Genomic DNA, 22,164 nt, shown 5'->3' on the forward strand with positions numbered 1-22,164 from the left:
CCACGGCTTGGTTAGGCTCTACTGTAGGAGAGGCAGACCACGGCTTGGTTAGGCTCGACTGTAGGAGAGGCAGACCACGGCTTGGTTAGGTTCTACTGTAGGAGAGAGGCAGACCACGGCTTGGTTAGGCTTGACTGTAGGAGAGAGGCAGACCACGGCTTGGTTAGGCTCTACTGTAGGAGAGAGGCAGACCACGGCTTGGTTAGGCTCGACTGTAGGAGAGAGGCAGACCACGGCTTGGTTAGGCTCTACTGTAGGAGAGAGGCAGACCACGGCTTGGTTAGGCTCTACTGTAGGAGAGAGGCAGACCACGGCTTGGTTAGGCTCTACTGTAGGAGAGAGGCAGACCACGGCTTGGTTAGGCTCTACTGTAGGAGAGAGGCAGACCACGGCTTGGTTAGGCTCTACTATAGGAGAGAGGCAGACTACGGCTTGGTTAGGCTCTACTGTAGGAGAGAGGCAGACTACAGCTTGGTTAGGCTCTACTGTAGGAGAGAGGCAGACCACGGCTTGGTTAGGCTCCACTGTAGGAGAGAGGCAGACTACAGCTTGGTTAGGCTCTACTGTAGGAGAGAGGCAGACTACGGCTTGGTTAGGCTCTACTGTAGGAGAGAGGCAGACCACGGCTTGGTTAGGCTCTACTGTAGGAGAGAGGCAGACTACAGCTTGGTTAGGCTCTACTGTAGGAGAGAGGCAGACCACGGCTTGGTTAGGCTCGACGGTAGGAGAGAGGCAGACCACGGCTTGGTTAGGCTCTACTGTAGGAGAGAGGCAGACCACGGCTTGGTTAGGCTCTACTGTAGGAGAGAGGCAGACTACAGCTTGGTTAGGCTCTACTGTAGGAGAGAGGCAGACCACGGCTTGGTTAGGCTCGACGGTAGGAGAGAGGCAGACCACGGCTTGGTTAGGCTCTACTGTAGGAGAGGCAGACCACGGCTTGGTTAGGTTCTACTGTAGAGAGAGGCAGACCACGGCTTGGTTAGGCTCGACTGTAGGAGAGAGGCAGACTACAGCTTGGTTAGGCTCTACTGTAGGAGAGGCAGACCACGGCTTGGTTAGGCTCTACTGTAGGAGAGAGGCAGACCACGGCTTGGTTAGGCTCTACTGTAGGAGAGAGGCAGACCACCGCTTGGTTAGGCTCTACTGTAGGAGAGAGGCAGACCACGGCTTGGTTAGGCTCTTCTATAGGAGAGGCAGACCACGGCTTGGTTAGGCTCTACTGTAGGAGAGAGGCAGACCACGGCTTGGTTAGGCTCTACTGTAGAAGAGGCAGACCACGGCTTGGTTAGGCTCTACTGTAGGAGAGAGGCAGACCACGGCTTGGTTAGGCTCTACTGTAGGAGAGAGGCAGACCACGGCTTGGTTAGGCTCTACTGTAGGAGAGAGGCAGACTACAGCTTGGTTAGGCTCTACTGTAGGAGAGAGGCAGACCACGGCTTGGTTAGGCTCTACTGTAGGAGAGAGGCAGACTACAGCTTGGTTAGGCTCTACTGTAGGAGAGAGGCAGACCACGGCTTGGTTAGGCTCTACTGTAGGAGAGAGGCAGACTACAGCTTGGTTAGGCTCTACTGTAGGAGAGAGGCAGACCACGGCTTGGTTAGGCTCTACTGTAGGAGAGAGGCAGACTACAGCTTGGTTAGGCTCTACTGTAGGAGAGAGGCAGACCACGGCTTGGTTAGGCTCTACTGTAGGAGAGGCAGACCACGGCTTGGTTAGGCTCTACTGTAGGAGAGAGGCAGACCACGGCTTGGTTAGGCTCTACTGTAGGAGAGAGGCAGACTACAGCTTGGTTAGGCTCGACTGTAGGAATAGGGAATGTTTGGTCACAGGAGAGAGGACGTTTGAAAAGTGAGGCCAATATGGAAAGATGGCAGGAATTATTTATTGATGCAAAGCCTGCATTCAATTTCACCACTGTGGAACTCCAGCTGACATGTTGCTGCGGAAGGGTAAACACATAAAGCATCATAGTAGTAGCATTAAAGTAGTAAAGTATAGTAGTATGTATATTTCTGAGTCGACCTTGACTGAGTTTACACAAACGGCTAAATTTGCTTCATTCGTCGCCCTGTTGATGCTGAACATCCTGTTGTAAATGATTTAATAACTTCAAATAATCGGATCAATACAGTGTCGTGTTGAACAGGATGTGTTAGGTGACACTGTACCCAGGCAGGATATGTTCTTTTATAGTATTTTATAACATTTCACCCAGCCAAAGGAAAACAAGATATTGAAAAAGTAATCCACGATAGCACCAGTCTGGCCAGTCAAGGTCATCTATGTCTTGAATCTTCCTGGCTCTTCTCAGGGCCACTGACAGTCTCAGATTCTACAGATTCTCTACAGATTCTGCAAAATGCGCTTTTATTCAGTTCGATAAACCCAATGTAAAGAAAATACAGAGCCCTATTTTTTATCTTATAGTGACAAATTCAAAAGTTTGCATTTCAATCTGAGGTTTGGTGACAAAGTTGACAAAGCTTTATACAACATCCGATAATTTAGTTTTGCAGTTAGTTTATTCGGGAGATGTTTCTCATGATCTCTCAACAGTAGTCCGGCTCTTTCCACTGGTTAGAAAATACTCCCTTTATAAGCAACTACGTGGTGTCCCTCAGGTACCATGCAGGCTTTGGCTCCATGTTTCTCTGCACACATTCTCCTCTTCACTGCTATCCCTGCCCGTAGATCCAACCAAAGAATGGTTTCCTGTTTCACACATTGTTCACTGCTCGTTAGAGGAGCCTATACTTTCTTTAGTTGGAGTTCTTTCGTTCGTTCGTTCGTTCGTTCGTTCGTTCGTTCTTTCTATTTCTTCTTCTCTCTTCTAATCTCCTGCCACACCCCTCATTGAATCTCCTCTGGCCTCTCACGTTCCCTGGCAGTGCAGCCAGCAGCAGTGCTCATCACTTTGCTGGCTTGGTGCAGCAGCTACACAGCAGGCACACCTCACCCAGCCACTTGGCTCCATCCATCAGCTGCTAGCCTGTCCCACACCCTCCACTCTGTTCCTCCCTAACACCAACCACTGTCCCAGGAGCACCAGCTAGCCTGTCCCACACCCTCCACTCTGTTCCTCCCTAACACCAACCACTGTCCCAGGAGCACCAGCTAGCTTGTCCCACACCCTCCACTCTGTTCCTCCCTAACACCAACCACTGTCCCCCACCCTCCACTCTGTTCCTCTTTAACACCAACCACTGTCCCACACCCTCCACTCTGTTCCACCCTAACACCAACCACTGTCCCACACCCTCCACTCTGTTCCACCCTAACACCAACCACTGTCCCCCACCCTCCACTCTGTTCCTCTTTAACACCAACCACTGTCCCACACCCTCCACTCTGTTCCACCCTAACACCAACCACTGTCCCACACCCTCCACTCTGTTCCTCTTTAACACCAACCACTGTCCCACACCCTCCACTCTGTTCCTCCCTAACACCAACCACTGTCCCAGGAGCACCACCCTCCACTCTGTTCCTCCCTAACACCAACCACTGTCCCAGGAGCACCACCCTCCACTCTGTTCCTCCCTAACACCAACCACTGTCCCAGGAGCACCAGCTAGTTTGTCCCACACCCTCCACTCTGTTCCTCTTTAACACCAACCACTGACCCACACCCTCCACTCTGTTCCTCTTTAACACCAACCACTGTCCCACACCCTCCACTCTGTTCCTCCCTAACACCAACCACTGTCCCAGGAGCACCAGCTAGCCTGTCCCACACCCTCCACTCTGTTCCTCCCTAACACCAACCACTGTCCCCCACCCTCCACTCTGTTCCTCTTTAACACCAACCACTGTCCCAGGAGCACCAAGAGGTGAAGCCATGGGATGAGAATGTAAAAAAAAGGACACTTTTGTATGACATATCCCATATTATACAACAGGTAGTTCCGGCCGAGCAATTTGATTGGACAAGAGGGATCTTACGAGTGCCTATATTTAACGATAATGCACTGGCGCTTCACTGTGTGTAGGGTAGGCTATATCACTCCGCTTCACAGCTGCTCTAATCGGGGTTCCTCTGCCTTTCCGACATGCTGCCACTCCGAACGTTAACTTCCATTATTCGGACTGGCGGTCGTTCACCTTAGAAGCCGCAATGCCGACCTTAGGTTTAGGCGTGGGGGTGGGAGAGGTTAGGTTTTGGGTTAGGGTCTGGGGGAGGTTAGGTTTAGGCATGGGGGGAGGTTAGGTTTGGCGTGGGGGCTGGGAGAGGTTAGTGAAAAACGGGGAATATAGACCCCCTTTCGGAGTGGCAGAACGTCGGAGTGGCAGCACGTCGGAGTGGCAGCATGTAACCGCTCTAATCAACAAAACAAACACCAGCCACGTTACATTGAACGTCATTCAAAGCGTAACCGAGAGCGCAAAGATGGATTTTTTTCCTAACATAACTTTTGACTTAAACTATGAATGCTCGTCAGAAGAGGACGAGGGGGAGCAACATTCTTCTGCGGAAACCTCCAGGGGCCGGTTGCACCAACTGGTCTTAACTACGCCTGTTGCACCAACACGGCTTACGTCTGGTCTTAACTATGCTGGTCGTAGCAATGCGCGTCCATGTGAATTGCCAGGGAATGCACCCTGATTGGATGATGTTGCAAAAAATGTGCATCGCGACCTGCTTGGAGCACTGTGCCACTACGCTCTCAGCCACTACTGTAAAACACCCTCCCTCCTCTCACCCTCCCTGGCTCCGGGGGAAAAATGGCAGCGATTGAGCCAGAAAGACAGTCTGAATGAAATTGAATGTAACGTTCCCAATTCTATGTATTACATTCTAAAAAATTAACAGCAACATTTTGGAAGGCTAAGCCACACAACTAGCTCGTTGTAATCTAACATCATGCTTCAAAAGATGGAGAACTGGCTGTGTTACGACGATGAGGGTAAGGACTCAAAACGGTCTCCGCTGATAAGACACGGAGATCTCTGGCAGGTGCTACGCCTCCTCCTGACGGCTGATTAGGCTACATTTTCTGCAAAGGGAAAGCTGGGGGGACTATTTTTGTTGGCGGAGGAATAAATACAGAAATCATCTATTTTCTCAGCTTTTTGTCTTTTTTTTTTAATCAGCTTTGTTTAATAGAACTGTTGTATAAAAGCAATATCACACTCGAGGTCGTGCATTGTTGGCTAATATTGGCACTGCTGTGATTATCTACGGCACTCGGCCTGCGGCCTCGTGCCTGCGACCGAATCACAGCAGTGCCAATATTAGCCAACAATGCACTCCCTCTCGTGTGATATTGCTTAATTCACCTTATTATTTGCCCATATCAGGACGCTTCTGCATGACGTCATTTTGTAATCGTTATTCCGTTTTAGACCCGGAAGTAGATTACTCCTACCTTTATCATTTTTAGACTTAAAACTTAAAGCTGTTTTCAAGCAAAAAACAAACCGTTCGGATGAGAATGTAACGTTCCAAATATGTGACCAGTTTATCAGAATAACGCCTAAGCAGCGAGAACTGAGAGCGCTGGCTGTGTGACCAGTCGGACTAGCTAGTATCTGTCAACCCCTACTGGCAGTGAGAAAACACTGTCAACGTGCTTTTAAATGCCAACCAGGTACAGCCATCGGCTCCTCGCAGCAGAAACGCTATGAGCATGTAACTGAAGTTGGCCACACTCACCGCAGTGTAGCTGCTGAATTTTGCCAAACTTCATTCATTAATTTACAGTTTATCCATGTTTACAAGGCAACCGGCCGGCTAACGCTGAACCAGAAGAAGAAATACAATTGTGTCTGACAAGGAAGATAAAAAGTGGGCGTGGCAAAATAAGGTGAATAGGAAAAAATGACTTCTTATTAGTTATTACGCGTGCAATGACTTCTAAACCATACAGAACAAAACACTGGTCCATGACTGGAATACCTGGAAACACTTGTACTTTCTCACGATCACTGTTTAAAGTTAAGTTGTCAAGTTTTAGACTTTAACTAAACTTTTTTCTCTCCTTTTTTAAGGAATACCATTCATTTTCATAATTCACATTCAGTACAAATAGCTCAAAGCATTTAATACATTTTGGTGAGAAAATGAACGACTATCTCCCAAAGCCAGAAACCGGAGAGCCAAAACACTAATTTGGGTGTCTTCTAGATATACAGCCTGGAGCTGCTCCATTGATAATTAATAGGAGAGTGACTTTGGGAAGTCATAAAAATGTTTCAAGTTTTTTTGCATGCACAAGGGCATCATTTTATATATGAGTGAATTAGCAGAAGTTCAATACAACCCATTCAATGACATAGAAATATGATGCATGAAAGCTGAAAAGTCACTTTATTGACCTTTTAAAAGGGTTGCGTGACTTGAAGCTCTCCATCATGGAGGAAACATGGCTGTGAAGAAGTATAAGGGGGCACTGAGCTGACAGGAGTAGCTATACATCCTCTCATGGCCAAAGTGAGAGAAAAGATGGCAACTGTCTGGTTTTGGAGCGTACATTTTCGATTTCCCCCCCCCCCCGTCATTATTTTTTGTGAAATGTTTTACGGTCACTCACGATTCAGTAGGTCACTCATGGGTTCGTTACACTGTATAAGGGATTTTTCAAAATGTCTATGGAGAAATGAATGGGGAACTCTCTTTGCAGGGGGGCGAGAAATGTCATGTTCAGCTCTATAGCGCTGTTGTGTGTGTATGGTGGTGTGCATGTACTGTATGTGATACATATGACATGATAAAACAAAAGAGGGTTGCTGTGTATCTGTGAAAGTGTTGAACCATGTAATGAGCAGTGAAGTCTCTAATATACATATATGTCTCTCTCTCTTTCTCGTGGAAATGAAATAATAATAATAATAACAACAAATGTATGACATTTATACAAATTAAGTACGCAAAGCACACACCCCTAACCCCCCACTTCACATATGAGGGAGGGGGGGGGGGTGTTGTGCCTTAGTTATTTTAGAGAATATATATATATATATATATATATATATATATATATATATATATATATATATATATATATATATATATATATATATATATATATATTTCTATATCTCTTAGAGACCCCCCCAAAGGTCCGATTATCACTCAAGCCCTGCGTAACTGAAGTGAAGCAGTGCTGTACGGCGATATTGACACACGTGGCCCACAGGGACGGACAGGAGTCGATCTGATCAATCCACTTAACGATGCATCACTAGAGAGCAACGACGTAAACACGGCCAGTGATGTGGCTGACACTGACCTGTGATCTATTTAGTGGTCAGCGTCTGACAGCTGATGTAACAATTGATGCTCGAAGACGAATGGCCTTGAAAGATAAGATAAGATAAGATAATATAAGACAAGATAAGACAAGACAAGATGAGACAAGACAAGATGAGACAAGACAAGACAAGACGGCACTATATTGATCGCCTTGGGGAAATTCAGGGAAATTCAATTGTAGCAGGAAGATCAGGCACATCCTGAAACTATAGGTCAAATTTGGTCAACTAACAAGACCACAGTGGGATAGCCTTATAGGATTTCACAGCAGAATAGAATAGAATAGAATAGAATAGAATAGAATAGAATAGAATAGAATAGAATGGGCCGTTCAGTTCCTCACCTGGCTCCTTTCTGTGTGCAGATTGCACGTTCCTCCCACATTCCAAAGACAAAGACAAGTCAGATTTGATTGGAGACTCTAAATTGGCCAAACACATGAATGTGGGCGCCTGTGTCTCTCTGTGTTAGCCCTCTGATTGAACTGAGTGAACCTGTCCAAGGTGTCTCCCTGTTCTCTGCCCAATGCATGCTGGGATATGCTCCAGCCCCCCCCCCCCCCCCCCCACACACACACACACTTTAACTCGATAGGAGTGAAGCGGTCAGAGGAGATGAATGAGTGAGAGTGGAGCAGAGCAGAAGAAGAGAGAGAACGTCGTGGATGTGAATGGACAGCAGCAGCAGCAGCAGCGCCCATAGATGAGGAATGAAGAACATCTAAAGAGAGCAGTGATGAATAGCATCAGCTAGCCCACTCTCTACAGCTTATCAACTTCACACAGCGTCACTTACAATAGCACCACTGTGAATATATTGATGCACGTCATGGACAAGACGACTGACACCATTAATCACACTAATAAACCGCATTTCTTCACATTTCCGTCACGGTCATGAAGAAATATCCGTTGAGGGCAGATGGATTTGAGATCCAGCATACTGTGGAACTCTAGTTACCATGGCAACTTTTTGTCAATCCAACCAGTGCATCATCATCATCCTCATCAGCATCATCTATTTAGATATGAGCATATTTACATTCACCACAGCACCACACGTGTCTCTTGTGGCATGTGGTCTCTGCGACGACAATTAGCAGGGTATTAATGTTAACGAAGCGTTGATGAATTGACACAATCTTCACCTTTTTAATACGGTATATTAACACAATCACAGGAGCGTCGGGGAACTGTGCTGCATGTGAAACTGTGCTTATTTCCTAGTCCCCAGACACCTCCTGTTCATTGTATAAGGGATGATGAAGAATATAATTGGCACGATTGGATGCAATCTTGTGAGAGGAAAAGATCTGTGCACCTCTTTGGCAGTGTGTGTGCGTGTGTGTGCGTGTGTGTGCGTGTGTGTGCGTGTGGGTGTGCGTGCGTGTGTGTGTGCGTGTGGGTGTGCGTGCGTGTGTGTGTGTGTGTGTGTGTGAGAGAGAGAGACACACACACACACAGAGAGAGAGGAGGGGGGCACAGGGCAGTACCTAACATAATTCGCTTGGTGTATTCACAACCTGTACATTGATTTGTTTATCTAGTGCTTCAGTTTTAGAATAATTAGCAATTAAGTTTTGTCTTGCCGTTAGTTAAGGTCTCCTTCTACGACATTTAATTTCCACAGATCCAAAGATTTAAATTAGATTTAACTGCAATCCACCAAGAGTCAAACCTTTCTGAAACAATAACAACAACTTATCACGTACTGTATCTCGCTTTGCTGTCATGTGACTCCAAGACAGCCAATGGCTACACAGCTTTAGGACAAGGTGACAGTATGTCGCTGTCACTTGTCTCAAAATAAAATGCCTTCTTATCCTCGAGTGATCTTTAGACGCAATAATATTTCAATAAATAGCATCGTTTTTCAGTTTCCGCCCTCGACACTCCATCAGCAACACGATCATCTCCCTCAAGTGAGTCAATAATGAATGAGTCAACTTTTGAAGGTGTCCTGAAGAAGTCTCCATATTTCAAAGCTTCGCTTTATCTTTCTTTCATGGCGGCGAGTAATGTGAAGGAGAGGTTCTTCCCCACGAGATAACAACTCATGGTGCTGCGACCGAGCAAAAAACACACAGTGCATGGTAAAAACCAAAACAAAAATGGGGCTCATAAACCAATTATTGCTTAAAAGTAGACTTTTAGAAGAACCATTTTTTGGTAGGTAGCAGACACTGCATTTCACAAATATGTGATCTAAAATACTAGAATCCACACATAATACACAGTGTACAAATCATTCGGGAAGAAATCATGTCTTTCTCAGCGAAGAAATGGTGTGGTGAAAGACATTTATCCTGATTGCATTCTTTACATTATTATTATTTATTATTGCATATTGTAAGTGTACATTTCTGTACTTTAAGATACAGTATGAATACGCCTTCAATTTAACAAAACAATGATTCAGTAAGTGTACTAAGAGTAAGATACTGCAATATAGAAAAGGCGGTCAAAACATTTTACAGTAATTTACTGTTAAATGTAGTTCTAACGGAGGTTCAACCAGGAAGACTATAATCTGCACTTTCACCTCAGTCCACTCCTATTTCTCCACCCCTTCAAATCTGCTCACACGCTCAAAGTTAGCCATCAACTTCCGGGCTTGAATTGAATAATCAGCTGTTTCCCTCCTGGTTTCATTTCACCAATAGCATAGCTTCACAGCACCTTTCACCTCACACACATCCTTTGTAAGCCTATCGCATTGCTTCTTCTCAGCCCCATCGTGAGCCAATCGCAAGGCTGTTGTTTGCTTATATATGCTTCTTTTTTATCCCATTCAGCCTGCTCCACTCTTGCGGTCAGTCTCGCTCCCTCCACCTCCCCGCTCCCTCCACCTCCCCCTCTCCACCCGGTCTTCGCAGACCCATCAGAGTCATCCGATTCTTCAGTCTGTAGTCTCATCAGTCTCAGGAGAGGCATCACCATCAGGGTGGATAGATTTGGCTGCTGCTCAGGGCTGATGCAGCTCTCTCTATATATCTCCCTGTGTCCCTAGTCTCTCCTGGTTGAAATGGAATGTGTGAATGGGGTGTCTGAAAAATCGACTACTCAGTCGTGGTAGTATTAACGACACTTAGGCTTATTGCTCTGTATTTGAACACATTTCCAGGCAGAAAAAACACCACTCAGATATCTTCTATATCACAATTAATCATGTTTTTTTTTAATCATGTTTTTCAATGTCTCCAATAGTGGCAATGAATGCCAATTGTAATAAATAAAAAATGAATTGTATAGCCCTAATTCACAAGCATGTCTCAGAGGACTTCACAGAAAATATGTCTAGCTAATTCTAGCTGACACAACAGTAGCAAATTACAGTAGTAATAATAATACATTGCACAATCATGGTCAAGTCTGTGCTTCAATCCTGCCGGAGCACCTTATAGTGGTGAGAATGTGCGATAGGTAAAAAACGGTTGATGGTAAAGCACAACACGAATCCGTTTGTTAGCTGACTCATTGTTCTCGAGGACATTTTGTGGTCATGGTGGTTCATCTATTATGTATTTTGTGTCGGGGAGGGGGAGGCTGAATCCAAACATGCAGGCAAGGTGAGCAGAGAGAGAGGAATAGCTGTGAGTAATCCTGGTGGGCAACAGTGGAGTATTCAATGCATTAACGTTCCACAGCCGCCTTGCACGATCACAGTATAAATAGCAAGCATTGAAGGAGCAGTGGAGGAGAAGTTAGCGGCTACTAGCTAAGAAGTATGAGCTCAGAAAGACGTACGCTCTCAGACTCTAGCCAGTAGTAGTGTAGTTTTTATGTGCAGAAGTGCTGCCGGTCATACAGTTTCATGCTTTAAAGATGCATGTTTAATATTAGTAAGCGGCGTCGGCGAGGAAAAATTCGACACCTGAAAATGTGGTTCTGAGGGTGTGATTCAGTACCTCAGCGTAAGGTGCTCAGATTTCTTAAATGAAAATCGGGGACATTTTCCAGTTCGGCAGTCAGTATGTTGATAAAATAACCAATCTTATTAGCTATTAAATAAAAAAGGGGAACAATTCTGGTTTCATGTATTTTGACCATGGTATCTGTTGTACTGCAATAAAATATGGTCCAGGCCAACTGATACCCCTCCAACATACCACATTAAGACACCAAGACCTTGAAGAACACCGTAGAAAATGTGATGCTGTGATTTGCTATCAACAACTTTTGACATGTGGAGACTTTAATCTTAGTCGCCTTCCCAACATGCTAGCATGACCTGCTTTTGACCAATGGATGTCTTAGGTCTTCTAGTTTCATATAATATCAGTACAGTATGGTCACTATAGCTTTAAAAACAGAGCTGGCTGGAGCTTTTGAAAGACGGTCATTTTGAAAATCGGGGACATTTTCCGGGACGGCTCCAGCCGGGGACAGCTCATCAAAAACGGGGACTGTCCCTGGAAATCGGGGGGACGTCTGGTCACCTCACCTCAACGCTCGTCCATCAAGCCTTTACCTCCATCTAATCTCCGCCCACTGCTTTAGGCACAATCCCACACAGGCGCCGTCAGGCAGTTACTTCCTGTTTCATCACTCTTTAACGAGAGAGGACTTCCTGTTTCATCACTCTTTAACAAGAGAGGGTCACTGATGTCGTCTCAGTGGCTCCCAATCAAAAGCGGGCAGTTTATGTGCTTTTTTTACTAGTATTCTTATTTTTTCCATTCATTAGTGAAAACAATGGCATGTTTGTTCAACTCTCACATGAGGAGTCCTCAGCCGTAGTGGTTCAGAGCACGGGTCGTCCTCTTTACTGAGTCAATGCTTGTTTACCGTGCTTGTCTTTTTGACCGAGTCACTGCTCGTGTATGGGTCCTTCAGTGAAGCAGGAGTGTGAGAAGTGCTACTTTGCTACATGTTTTATTCAAATAGATGTAAAGTTACTGGTGTCAAAATCTACTCGAGTCAAAATAACAAGAATGGTTCAACATTTATTTTCAGTAAAAGAGAACATAGATTTAGGCGATGTCTCGTCATATAGACGCTGGAGTAGCTGGCTGGGGGTGTGTGGTCAGGGTGGGGGGAAATCCTCCCGTTCTCTCTATTCAGCATAGTTAGCATTTAGCTGCTAGCCCAGCCCAGGCAGACAGGATCGGGGATTCAACCCCCGCAGTAAACGCACACATCTGAACAGACATCTATGTACAGTACCTGCTCTAGAATCCCCAACCCTGTAGTGTAGAGCCGCAGCACCGTCCTTTGGTAAGTCAGCCCATTGAGATATATGGTTTTTTTTTTTCACACCACCGTCTTGCGCGCCAGCCACAGTAACATTTTGTGGGCGTTCCCACTGTATCAATAGTTGCCTTTTCTTTTCCATGCAATTCACAAAGACTGTTAATAGCGAACGGCTCCACATTTGGCCAGTTTACAAATAGCCAGCTCCATAAAAAGCTATTCAATTATAATAACAAGAGTAATTGTAATTAGTCAACGATGAAGTACATTGTCAGCGACCCTGCTTACCTGGTGGATGAACACCTGTGCTCCTCGAGGGCTCATGAGCAGCACGGCCCGTCGTAGGGTGTCGCGGTAGCGGTTGAGCTCCTCGGTGCGCATGGTGTTGAAGAGGTCGGTGAACACGCGGCTCACGTTCCGGTCCACCCTCTGCAGGGAGACGTCCAGGCCCAGCCGAGAGCCCTGGTCCATGAAGGTCTGCAGACCCCGGATATCTGGAGGAGGAGGAGAGAAGGAGCCAGGGAGAGAGAGAAAGAGAGGGAGGGAGGGAGAGAGGAGTGTGAATAAGAGAATAATAACGGTTCACAAAATTCACAGTTTGATTCTATGACACAGTGGTGTCAAGATTTCAATACGTTTTTGATACAGCAAAAATGCCGGAGAAATGTCCTTGATTTTAACATTTGTCATTTATTTGACTTTATTTGACTTTTATTATTTTCACAGTCTAGTTGAATTTTTTATTTCAGTCTCCGACAATGTTTTTCTTAAACACCCTTCATCTTTTTCGTCTCAGTTTTAAATTTTCCGTTATGTCCTCGTAGAAGACTTGCCCTGTTCACTTGTTCGGTTTGCAACGTGTATCGAACCTAAAGCCTCATACCTCAACGGTTCGGTACGAAATACGGACAGCTAGAGAACCACACTTCAGGCAGGTGCTAAGTTATACAGCACTCCCAGAGCCTTTCACCAAATCTTTAAGTGAACAACCTGTTACTTCCAACACCTGCACATGGCTCTCAGCATTCAGGCTTCAGTTGGCTCCATTCTCCGCCGCCGTCGCTGATCGAAAAAGCACGACAAAATGTTACACTGGCTGTTTCCTGCCGTTTAGAGCAGATGAAATTGGAGACAGGTGTTGCTCCCCCCAGAGGCCTGTGTGTGCGTGTGCACTGTTCAGGAGACAACAGGCCCGCGCTGCACAGACAAATCAAAGGTGATGTGAAGCAGAGGGCGCGCGCTAAACACACCGATCCCAGCAGCCCCGGCATGTGCCAAGGCATGCTGCTTTGTTAGAGAGAGGTTAGGACAAACCGCTCGGGGAGCGTCGGTATCTGCATCGACAACAGCAGCTCTCTGTTGTGTTTAGGCGATGACAAAAGAGAGTCTACGTGCGTGTGTGTGTGTGTGTGTGTGTGTGTTAGGGATGTCACGATACTAGAATTTCTATTTACCCAGGAAAATATCGATACTCGATACCATTTTCGATACCACGGGAAGGGGGGGATGATGACACATCAAGAGGCATAAGAATAAAGTTAGACAGATGGACGGACAGAAGCACACTTCTCCATAATCTAGACCTGATCAAACTTTGAACTCAGACAGCAGATTAGCCCTGCTCTAACCATCAGAACACGTTTAGCTTGTTGAAGCAACACATACCCAATGATAGGGAGGGAGAAATCAGTGATTTTTCATTCAAAGAAAGCACCGATGGTCTCAAAACTGTTGCAAATGAGTATTTTATCAGTTTAAAAAAATGTGTATTGATACTTTCGATACCTGTTGCAAATGAGTATTGTATCCAATTAAAATTTTCAGTATTGATACTTTTCGATACTATCGATATAATTTTGACAACCGTAGTGTGTGTGTGTTCAGATTTTCTCCTGTTGTATCTCTGGAGGTTTGATGAGTCAACATAGCACCCCAGTACATGAGTGTTGAAAATAGACAGTACACAGTACACAGCTGGGCTTAGAGTGGCAGACTGCCTCACACATGCACACAGGTAAAATAGACTAGAGGTGTGTGTGTGTGTGTGTGTGTGTGTGTGTGTGTGTGTGTGTGTGTGTGTGTGTGTGTGTGTGTGTGTGTGTGTGTGTGTGTGTGTGCGTGTGTGTGTGTGTGTGTGTGTGCGTGCGTGCGTGCGTGCGTGTGTGTGCGTGCGTGCGTGTGTGTGTGTGTGTGTGTGTGTGTGTCTGCGTGTGTGTGTGTATGTGTGTGTGTGTGTGTGTGTGTGTGTGTGTGTGTGTCTGTTTGAGGGAATATGGCCATGGCAACTGCATGTATTTTTTTAGCTGCTTCAGGGCCAAAGCAGGAAATTAGGGTGATAATAATAACAGAGCCCTTGACCTGGTCTGAGCGGCGAAGCAACATATTGGTACATCGACCCCGTTTCTCAGTGTAGCCTATGGGACAAACACAAGCATACTGTAGGAGGTGACGACGCCTGTAATGGGACGCAGCTGACTAAGTATCATATGAGGCAAACCATAAAGAACAAGACACAACATTATTTTTTCCCCCTGCAGTTTTACTGCATTTTCATTTATTTCCTGGTACCATAATACCCACAGTTGTCGCCGGATTCTCCTCTGAATAAAAATGGTCAGAGGGCAGAACAAAAGTTGAAATTAAAACACTCATCATTTTCGAGCATCGCCAACTCTCTCACAGAACTCTTTGAGAAGTCGCTCTCTCTTGCACACACACATCTTTCCGGCTCTTGGTTGCCGGGTCCAAACAGCATTTCCTCGCAGCACTGGGCGTTAGTCCTGGGTACTGTTAATTTGTGTACGTTGGGCAACAGCTCGACCACGGAGCAATCCTTTAATTAATTAATGCCGTTGGAAAAACTCAAAAACAATTTGCAATTGAATCATGGCCCCTTCCCTTCTGTCCCTCTGTTGGACCGTTGCAATTAACTTTGCGTATTGACCACAATATTTAGCTTTATTGTGATGACACATGAGACTAGCTTTTCCCGGCAACTCTAAAACATTAATGTTGTATTGGAAAGTATTGTAGAAGAGGCGAGCGCTGCGTCTGAATATATGCATTAAGTTCAAAGAATGAATCAATAACACAATTTCCTTGAACTATGATGTATCATAAGGTCGAGTGTGCAACATATATAGATGATTTGTTTTTCCTATGAAAGCTGTCTCTGCCAAATATGGTATATTCCAACAGTGCATGTTTAAATAGGCTATTTAATAATGTAATCTGTGTAGGCTTGGACTCTTCAAGTATAACCCAGTTCAGATCAGATTACAGTAAAGCAGCAGCAGTAGAGAATGAATCAAAAATGGTCGAATGTGTATCATGTGGATCACTGTCGCTGTTGTGTCTCCCAAATGTCAACGTCACAGGAACTACGTTTTCAGATTGAGTTCATCCAAACGGATTTTGAAAAAGTTTCATGCGCTCAAGGACGAGGTGTCATAGAACTTCCTCCACCCGATAGTGAAAATGCCGGAAACAATTGAGAGGATTTTCACACAACAACGGGGATATTGTACTGTTATAAACAAACCGTTTTTAATCCGATGAAGAGGAAAGGGGAGGCCACCATGGGACAGCTATACGCTATAGGACCTCGATAGCAAACATCTGACTTCAAAGGCAGATGTTCTCAAACCCGTAGCGTGCTTTTCACACGGGGCGCCCACAGAAAAGAGGATTAACGGGTGTGATTTCTGGACATGTTTACCCGAGCGTCACGTCTGCACCCAAATCTGCCTCTGGAAGTTTCCGATATCAAAACCTAACCTCTCACTGACTCTCTCCTTTCCCCCCCCCCCCCCCCCCCCCCCCCCCCTCCGGATTTCTCTCCCATTTTCTCCCCAAGTGTACCAAGTTATTACTAGCACATGCTTCCTCCGATACATGTGCAGTTACCAGCCCATTTTTTTCACCTGATAGCGAGGGGTCTCACCGGCAGGACATAGCGTGTGGGAGGATCACACTACTCCCCGTCCCCCCCCCCAAACAGGTGCCTCGACCGACCAGAGTAGGCACTAGTGCAGCGACCGGGACTCATACCCCACCCGCTTCCCATCCGCAGACATGGCCAATAGAGTGAACGTCACTTCCTGCTTCAGCACTGTACCACAGATTTTCATCCGCCATTTATTTTCCCATAAACATTTCCTAAAATGCTTATAAAAAATAGTTTTACTTGGTCAAACCAAACGGTTCAGCTATAGGGAGATAGGGAGAGACCATAGAACATTTCACTTGGACCAAAACTAAAAAAAAAAACATTGAAAATATATTTTCTTTAAATCCGTTTTTGTCCGAGTGAAATGTTATGCAATCTCTCCCGTTTCTAAATATATCTGAACCGTTTGGTTTGACCAAGGAAAACTATGTTTATAAGCATTTTACAAAATATCTATGGGAAAATAAATGGCGGATGAAAATCTCTGGTACAGTGCTGAAGCAGGAAGTGACGTTTCACTTTGCCTCTCTATTGTGTCTGTAGGACCGTCTGACCAAGCCGGAAGTACGCTGCCAGGAATTGAACCGGGGTCTTCTTCACGGTGGTACAGGTAGGTGAGTGCTACCCAGACGCCCCCTCACTGACTCTCTCATCAGTATATCTATTTCTCTAAAAAAAAAAGAATCTCTTGCTCACTACTCTCGATTTCACCATCTCCCTCTCCCTTCCCAGCGTTTTGCTTCACGGTAGGTATGTGTGAGTCAGACAGGGGAGACAGGCGAGACAGATCGAGACGGAGAAATACCCCATGAAGTTTCGCCGACATCGCTTTCAGCTCAATCTTCGCCAAGTTAGAACAGGAGGGGGACTCCCTCACGGATTGAAGCAGTGCCGAAATGAGCACATCGTGATCAAAGGCCTCAGAGGTTTTTACTGAGCTGTCAAGCTGTGTCGCAAACCAAGCGGAGAAACTCGAGAGAAATGCCTACGACACACGGCTCTGTTGTTGACTCAATATTGAGATGAGTCTGTTAAAGCAAAGACTGTTATTCTTAGAATAATCAAGCCAGTTGATTACGTGCAATATAGATTTTTCCGCACATCTGAAATGTATCGGGCAGTGAGCGCCTTATGCACTGCCACGAGGAGCCATTAGAGGGAGAGGGAGACAGACAGACAGAGACACAGAGAGAGAGAGAGAGAGAGAGAGAGAGAGGGAGAGAGAGAGAGAGAGAGAGAGAGAGGGCGGGGCAGGGGTGAAGAGATCAATTATTTACAACAAACCTTCTTGTTGCAATTGCCATCCACCGTCTTTTCACTGACAACAGTTGAATAAAGACGATACTCTGATCTGAGTATTTTCTTTCAGATAATAATCACTAGAGGTCTGCTACGCGACCCGAACCCGACGGGCCCCAAGACCCGATGGCCGGCTGGTAGGGCCTGTTTTTTCCTCTCTGATTTTTCTCCCATTTTCTCCACAATTAAACTTGGCAAATTTATCCCCATGCTGCCCTATTGGCTGCCCCGGTCGCTGCTCAACCCTCTGCCGATCTGGGGAGAGCCATAGACTAGCACCATGCTTCCTCCGACACATGCGTAGTTGCCAGCCGCTTCTTTTCACCTGACAGAGGCAGCTTCACCGGTAGGGCGTAGCACGGTGGGAAGATCACACTATTCCCACCAGTTCCCTTCCACCCCCGACCAGGCGCCCCGGCCGACCAGAGGAGGCGCTAGTGCAGGGCCTGGTTTTTAAATAAGCGATTAGGGCTTGGGTTGGGTCGGGCTAGGCCTAGGGCCTACATTTGAGTCCCGTGCAAGGCTCTAATAATCACAGTATTCATTCTCTCATTAACCCATTGATACCCGATGCAGCATTTGCGTGTATATCCCTCATTTGTGTGTGTATCCCTTTAAGATCGCGAACCGCATGACGCGGTTCGCGGTCTTAAAGGGATACACACACAAATGCCGCATCAGGTATCAATGGGTTAAAACAAGTGCAAAAATACACTGCAAAATGTGTAAACTCTCAAAGAGACATTATGAGTCCTGCATGCAATACTCATATTCATCGTGTCATTTTCATGAGTTACTCGGCAAAAAGAAAGTGCTAGATTCTTAATATCTGCATCATCTTTGTTGACAGCCATCTCTCCGCTTGGTATGGGAGTGACAAGAAATACCATGGAAACAATATGGCTGCATTTCCTGTTGAGAGAACGTTGTCGTTCGTGGCCTACAGTGAAGGGTGCAAACTAGAGAGCCAAAGTGGAACGTCACTTCCTGCTTCAGCACTGTACCAGAGATTTTCATCCGCCATTTATTTTCCCATCGACATTTCGTAAAATGCGCATAAAAATTGTTTTCCTTGTTCAAACCAAACGGTTCAGATATATTTAGAAACACGAGAGATCGCATAACATTTCACTCGGACCAAAACGTAACAAAAATGCGGGTTTAAAAAAAATATATTTTTTCGATGTTTTTTTTAAGTTTTGGTCAGAGTGAAAATGTTTTATGGTCTCTCCCGATTCTAAATATAGCTGAACCGTTTGGTTTGACGAAGTTAAACTCTTTTTATAAGCATTTTACGAAAAGTCTACGGGAAAATAAATTGTGGAAGCAAATCTCTGGTGCAGTGCTGAAGCAGGAAGTGACGTTCACTTTACCTCTCTATAGTGTTTGTGTGGGGGCCTGTGTGTGTGTGTGTGTGTAACCCAGGTGAATCAGCGCGGATTCCTCGTGAGTCTCGAGTGGTAGCGAGTGGATTGGTTAAACTCACTCCCCAGTATAAAGGCATGTTAATCAGCTCCGCCAAGGGAGCTAGCTCTCTTGGTGTTGCGGTTAACATGTCGGACTCCCAAGCCGAAGGTCGGCGGTTCGTATCCCACCCCTGGGCAAGCCCTTAAACATGGGTTGCTGCAAATACCACCTACACAATGCCGTTACATGTGCACACACAGTATGTGTGTGTTAGGAGTCTGTCTGTGATGACAAACATACACAACGCCTTTCTGAAGAGAAAGACACGGTGAAGAGAAACTCATTAATATGATCTTAGTAGCCTATCACACATGGTCCCAATGCCCTCTGGCACCGTGAAAGGTCTCAAAGATATTGTACAGTGATTGCCTTTTTGGCATGCAACCACGTCTTACAAGTCCAACAGGGACCCTAAATCAATTGCTCCACTTAAAGTTTTGCTGACACGCATTTTGTGACGATGCAATGCTGTGTGCTTAAAAGAGAGACAGTGGCTTATCTCATAATGCAAGACACAGAAGGGCTGAGAAACGGTCCAAAAAATCAACCCCAGCGCATATTTTTAAATGGGCCCCTTGAGCTTGTAACTCGGCCTCCTGCATTCTACAATATTTTGTTGTTTTCCATGCTCGCATTTATGAGTAATTATTTGAAATAATTATTCATAAATGCGAGCAGGAAAACAGGGAGATTTCACTCTTGCACTTTTGAATGTAAATACTATAAGAGCACGCAGAGGCTCTCTTCATTACCAATAGGTAGGAGTGACATCACGTCATTAGGTAATTAGGACAATTACCTACGTAATTAAAAAAATCCGGTCACGTCACCCGCACTCTTTATACTTCGTGAAAGTTTCAGCCCGATCACACGTAGAACGGCATAGTTGTGGCCAGACACAATTCTGCTCACAGATGGACACTTCTTATACTATAAGAAGATGATCCCTGAAGAATTTGTCTAGATGTGTCTGAGATGAAGTCCAGACAACTAGTGGAGGTAAATCGGTTTCCTGATGGGTATCATACACGAAAATATGCTTCATTGATCTCCATTGTCTCTCTCTCTCTCTCTCTCTCTCTCTGTCATTATAAGCCAATTAATTGAAAGTCACCTGTAAATTCAGTTCCCGTGAAATTACCTGACAAGTTAGTTGGCAGAGGGATGGACCTTGTGGGCTCAATGTTACATATAATTGAGACGAAATTAATTTGTTTGGGAAAGCCTGGATCAAAACAGTGAGTACTTGTGTAGTGTTTTCACTATTCTAAGAAAGCGTATTACATTGTCTCAGGGCACTCAATTCATTAACTGCCCAAAGTAGATAGATATGGGAGTGCTGGATTGGGTCAAAAATCTATCCATCTATCTATCTATCTATCTATCTATCTATCTATCTATCTATCTATCTATCTATCTATCTATCTATCTATCGATAGATAGATAGATAGATAGATTATCTATCGATCTATCTATCTATCTGTATATCTATTTATAGTGTATATCTATCTATCTATCTATCTATCTACCGTATCTATCTATCTATCTATCTATCTATCTATCTATCTATCTATCTATCTATCTATCTATCTATCTATCTATCTATCTATCTATCAATCTATCTATATATCTATCTAGATAGATATAACCTTGTTAAATAGGTGCACTGTATAACCAGGGATGTGATCTAAAATAATGTAATAAGTTAATAAGTTATAATAATAAGTTTATTTTATCGAACTCACAGTCCCGTGGGAAGATCGAGTTGAGGAGGCTTATGAGCGCAAGAAAGCTAGGTATGCTGAAATGGCAGCAGAGGCAGAGCAGCGAGGTTGGAGGGCTCGAGTGCGGCCTGTAGAGGTGGGCTGCCGTGGTTTTGTGGCAAAGTCCGTTATTGCCTTACTAACTGAGTTGGGCATTCGGGGACGGAGCCTGAAACATGCGGTTAGCAACATGTCTCAGGCAGCAGAACGAGCAAGTGAATGGCTGTGGATAAGGAGGAAACATGCTAGCTGGGGAGCTCGCTAAGGTCAGATTGATTGTTTGTTGTTGGTCATGATTAACGGTCCGCATCAACAGGGCTGAATCATTGACAGTGGTGGTGTAGTTAGGGATTGTTTGTTGTTGGTCATGATTAACGGTCCGCATCAACAGGGCTGAATCATTGACGGTGGTGGTGTAGTTAGGGATTGTTTGTTGGTCATGATTAACGGTCCGCATCAACAGGGCTGAATCATTGACAGTGGTGGTGTAGTTAGGGATTGTTTGTTGGTGGTCATGATTAACGGTCCGCATCAACAGGGCTGAATCATTGACAGTGGTGGTGTAGTCAGGAATGTCATACCGAATCGACCTGGATAGCTAGGCTTAGATAGTGAGGTAATATGCAGTTGTGCGGTGGTAGCATGGAGGGGGGTGTTTCCAGGACGCTGGATTACACCGTTAAGCCTTCTTGAGGTGTCGTGGGCCTAACTTAACGAAACGTCGGTGAAGGAAGGTGCCCACTTGAAAACCCCAATGACATGCTTCATACTGCTGTTGGCTAGGGTAGGTAACTGGTGATTTGTGTCTTGTTTATTAGTTTGTTAGCCTGTTAGCTTGTTTTATTCTGGATTGGGCTTCTAAATGTGTTTTTCCTCGGATTTTGGCACAAGGGATAGTAACATCTTGTCCTGTGTATTAATTAATACTAAAGCTAGCTTAGGCTAGTGACTGTTGTGAATAGTGCAGCTGACAACTAGGGAAAGACCTAGTGACAGCATGGAAAGACAGCTGACAGGAGGGATTAGACCCCACCGGGGCTGCAATGGGTTAGCTGCTCATTGTGGCAGTAGCCAAGGCCAATAGGCCATTGGTTACACCCAAACTTGCTACGAAACAGAATTATGAAAAAACACCCCTAGAGTCTGCGAGAGCGGGGGCGGAAGATGACTCACCTATGGTTGACACGGTTATTGACTCTGGAACGGACTTGACTATGAGTAGGGAAAACATGTCAGTGGAAG

At 45.3% G+C, this 22,164-nt stretch overlaps 1 protein-coding gene across 1 annotated transcript in view; it reads right to left on the bottom strand.

Annotated features, from left to right (window-relative positions):
- grid1a (glutamate receptor, ionotropic, delta 1a) overlaps positions 1-22,164 on the bottom strand; it is a gene marked incomplete at both ends in the record, with an annotated part of 379,231 nt that overhangs the window by 101,212 nt on the left and 255,855 nt on the right. Inside the window, one exon of the mRNA XM_083650562.1 lies at positions 12,733-12,938. Within this exon, the coding sequence (XP_083506688.1) occupies positions 12,733-12,938 (206 nt within the window). The remainder of the gene's footprint in view (positions 1-12,732; positions 12,939-22,164) is intronic.

This window comes from Poromitra crassiceps (genome assembly GCF_964638095.1).
Source record: "Poromitra crassiceps genome assembly, chromosome: 14".
NCBI classification, from domain to species: Eukaryota; Metazoa; Chordata; class Actinopteri; order Beryciformes; family Melamphaidae; genus Poromitra; species Poromitra crassiceps.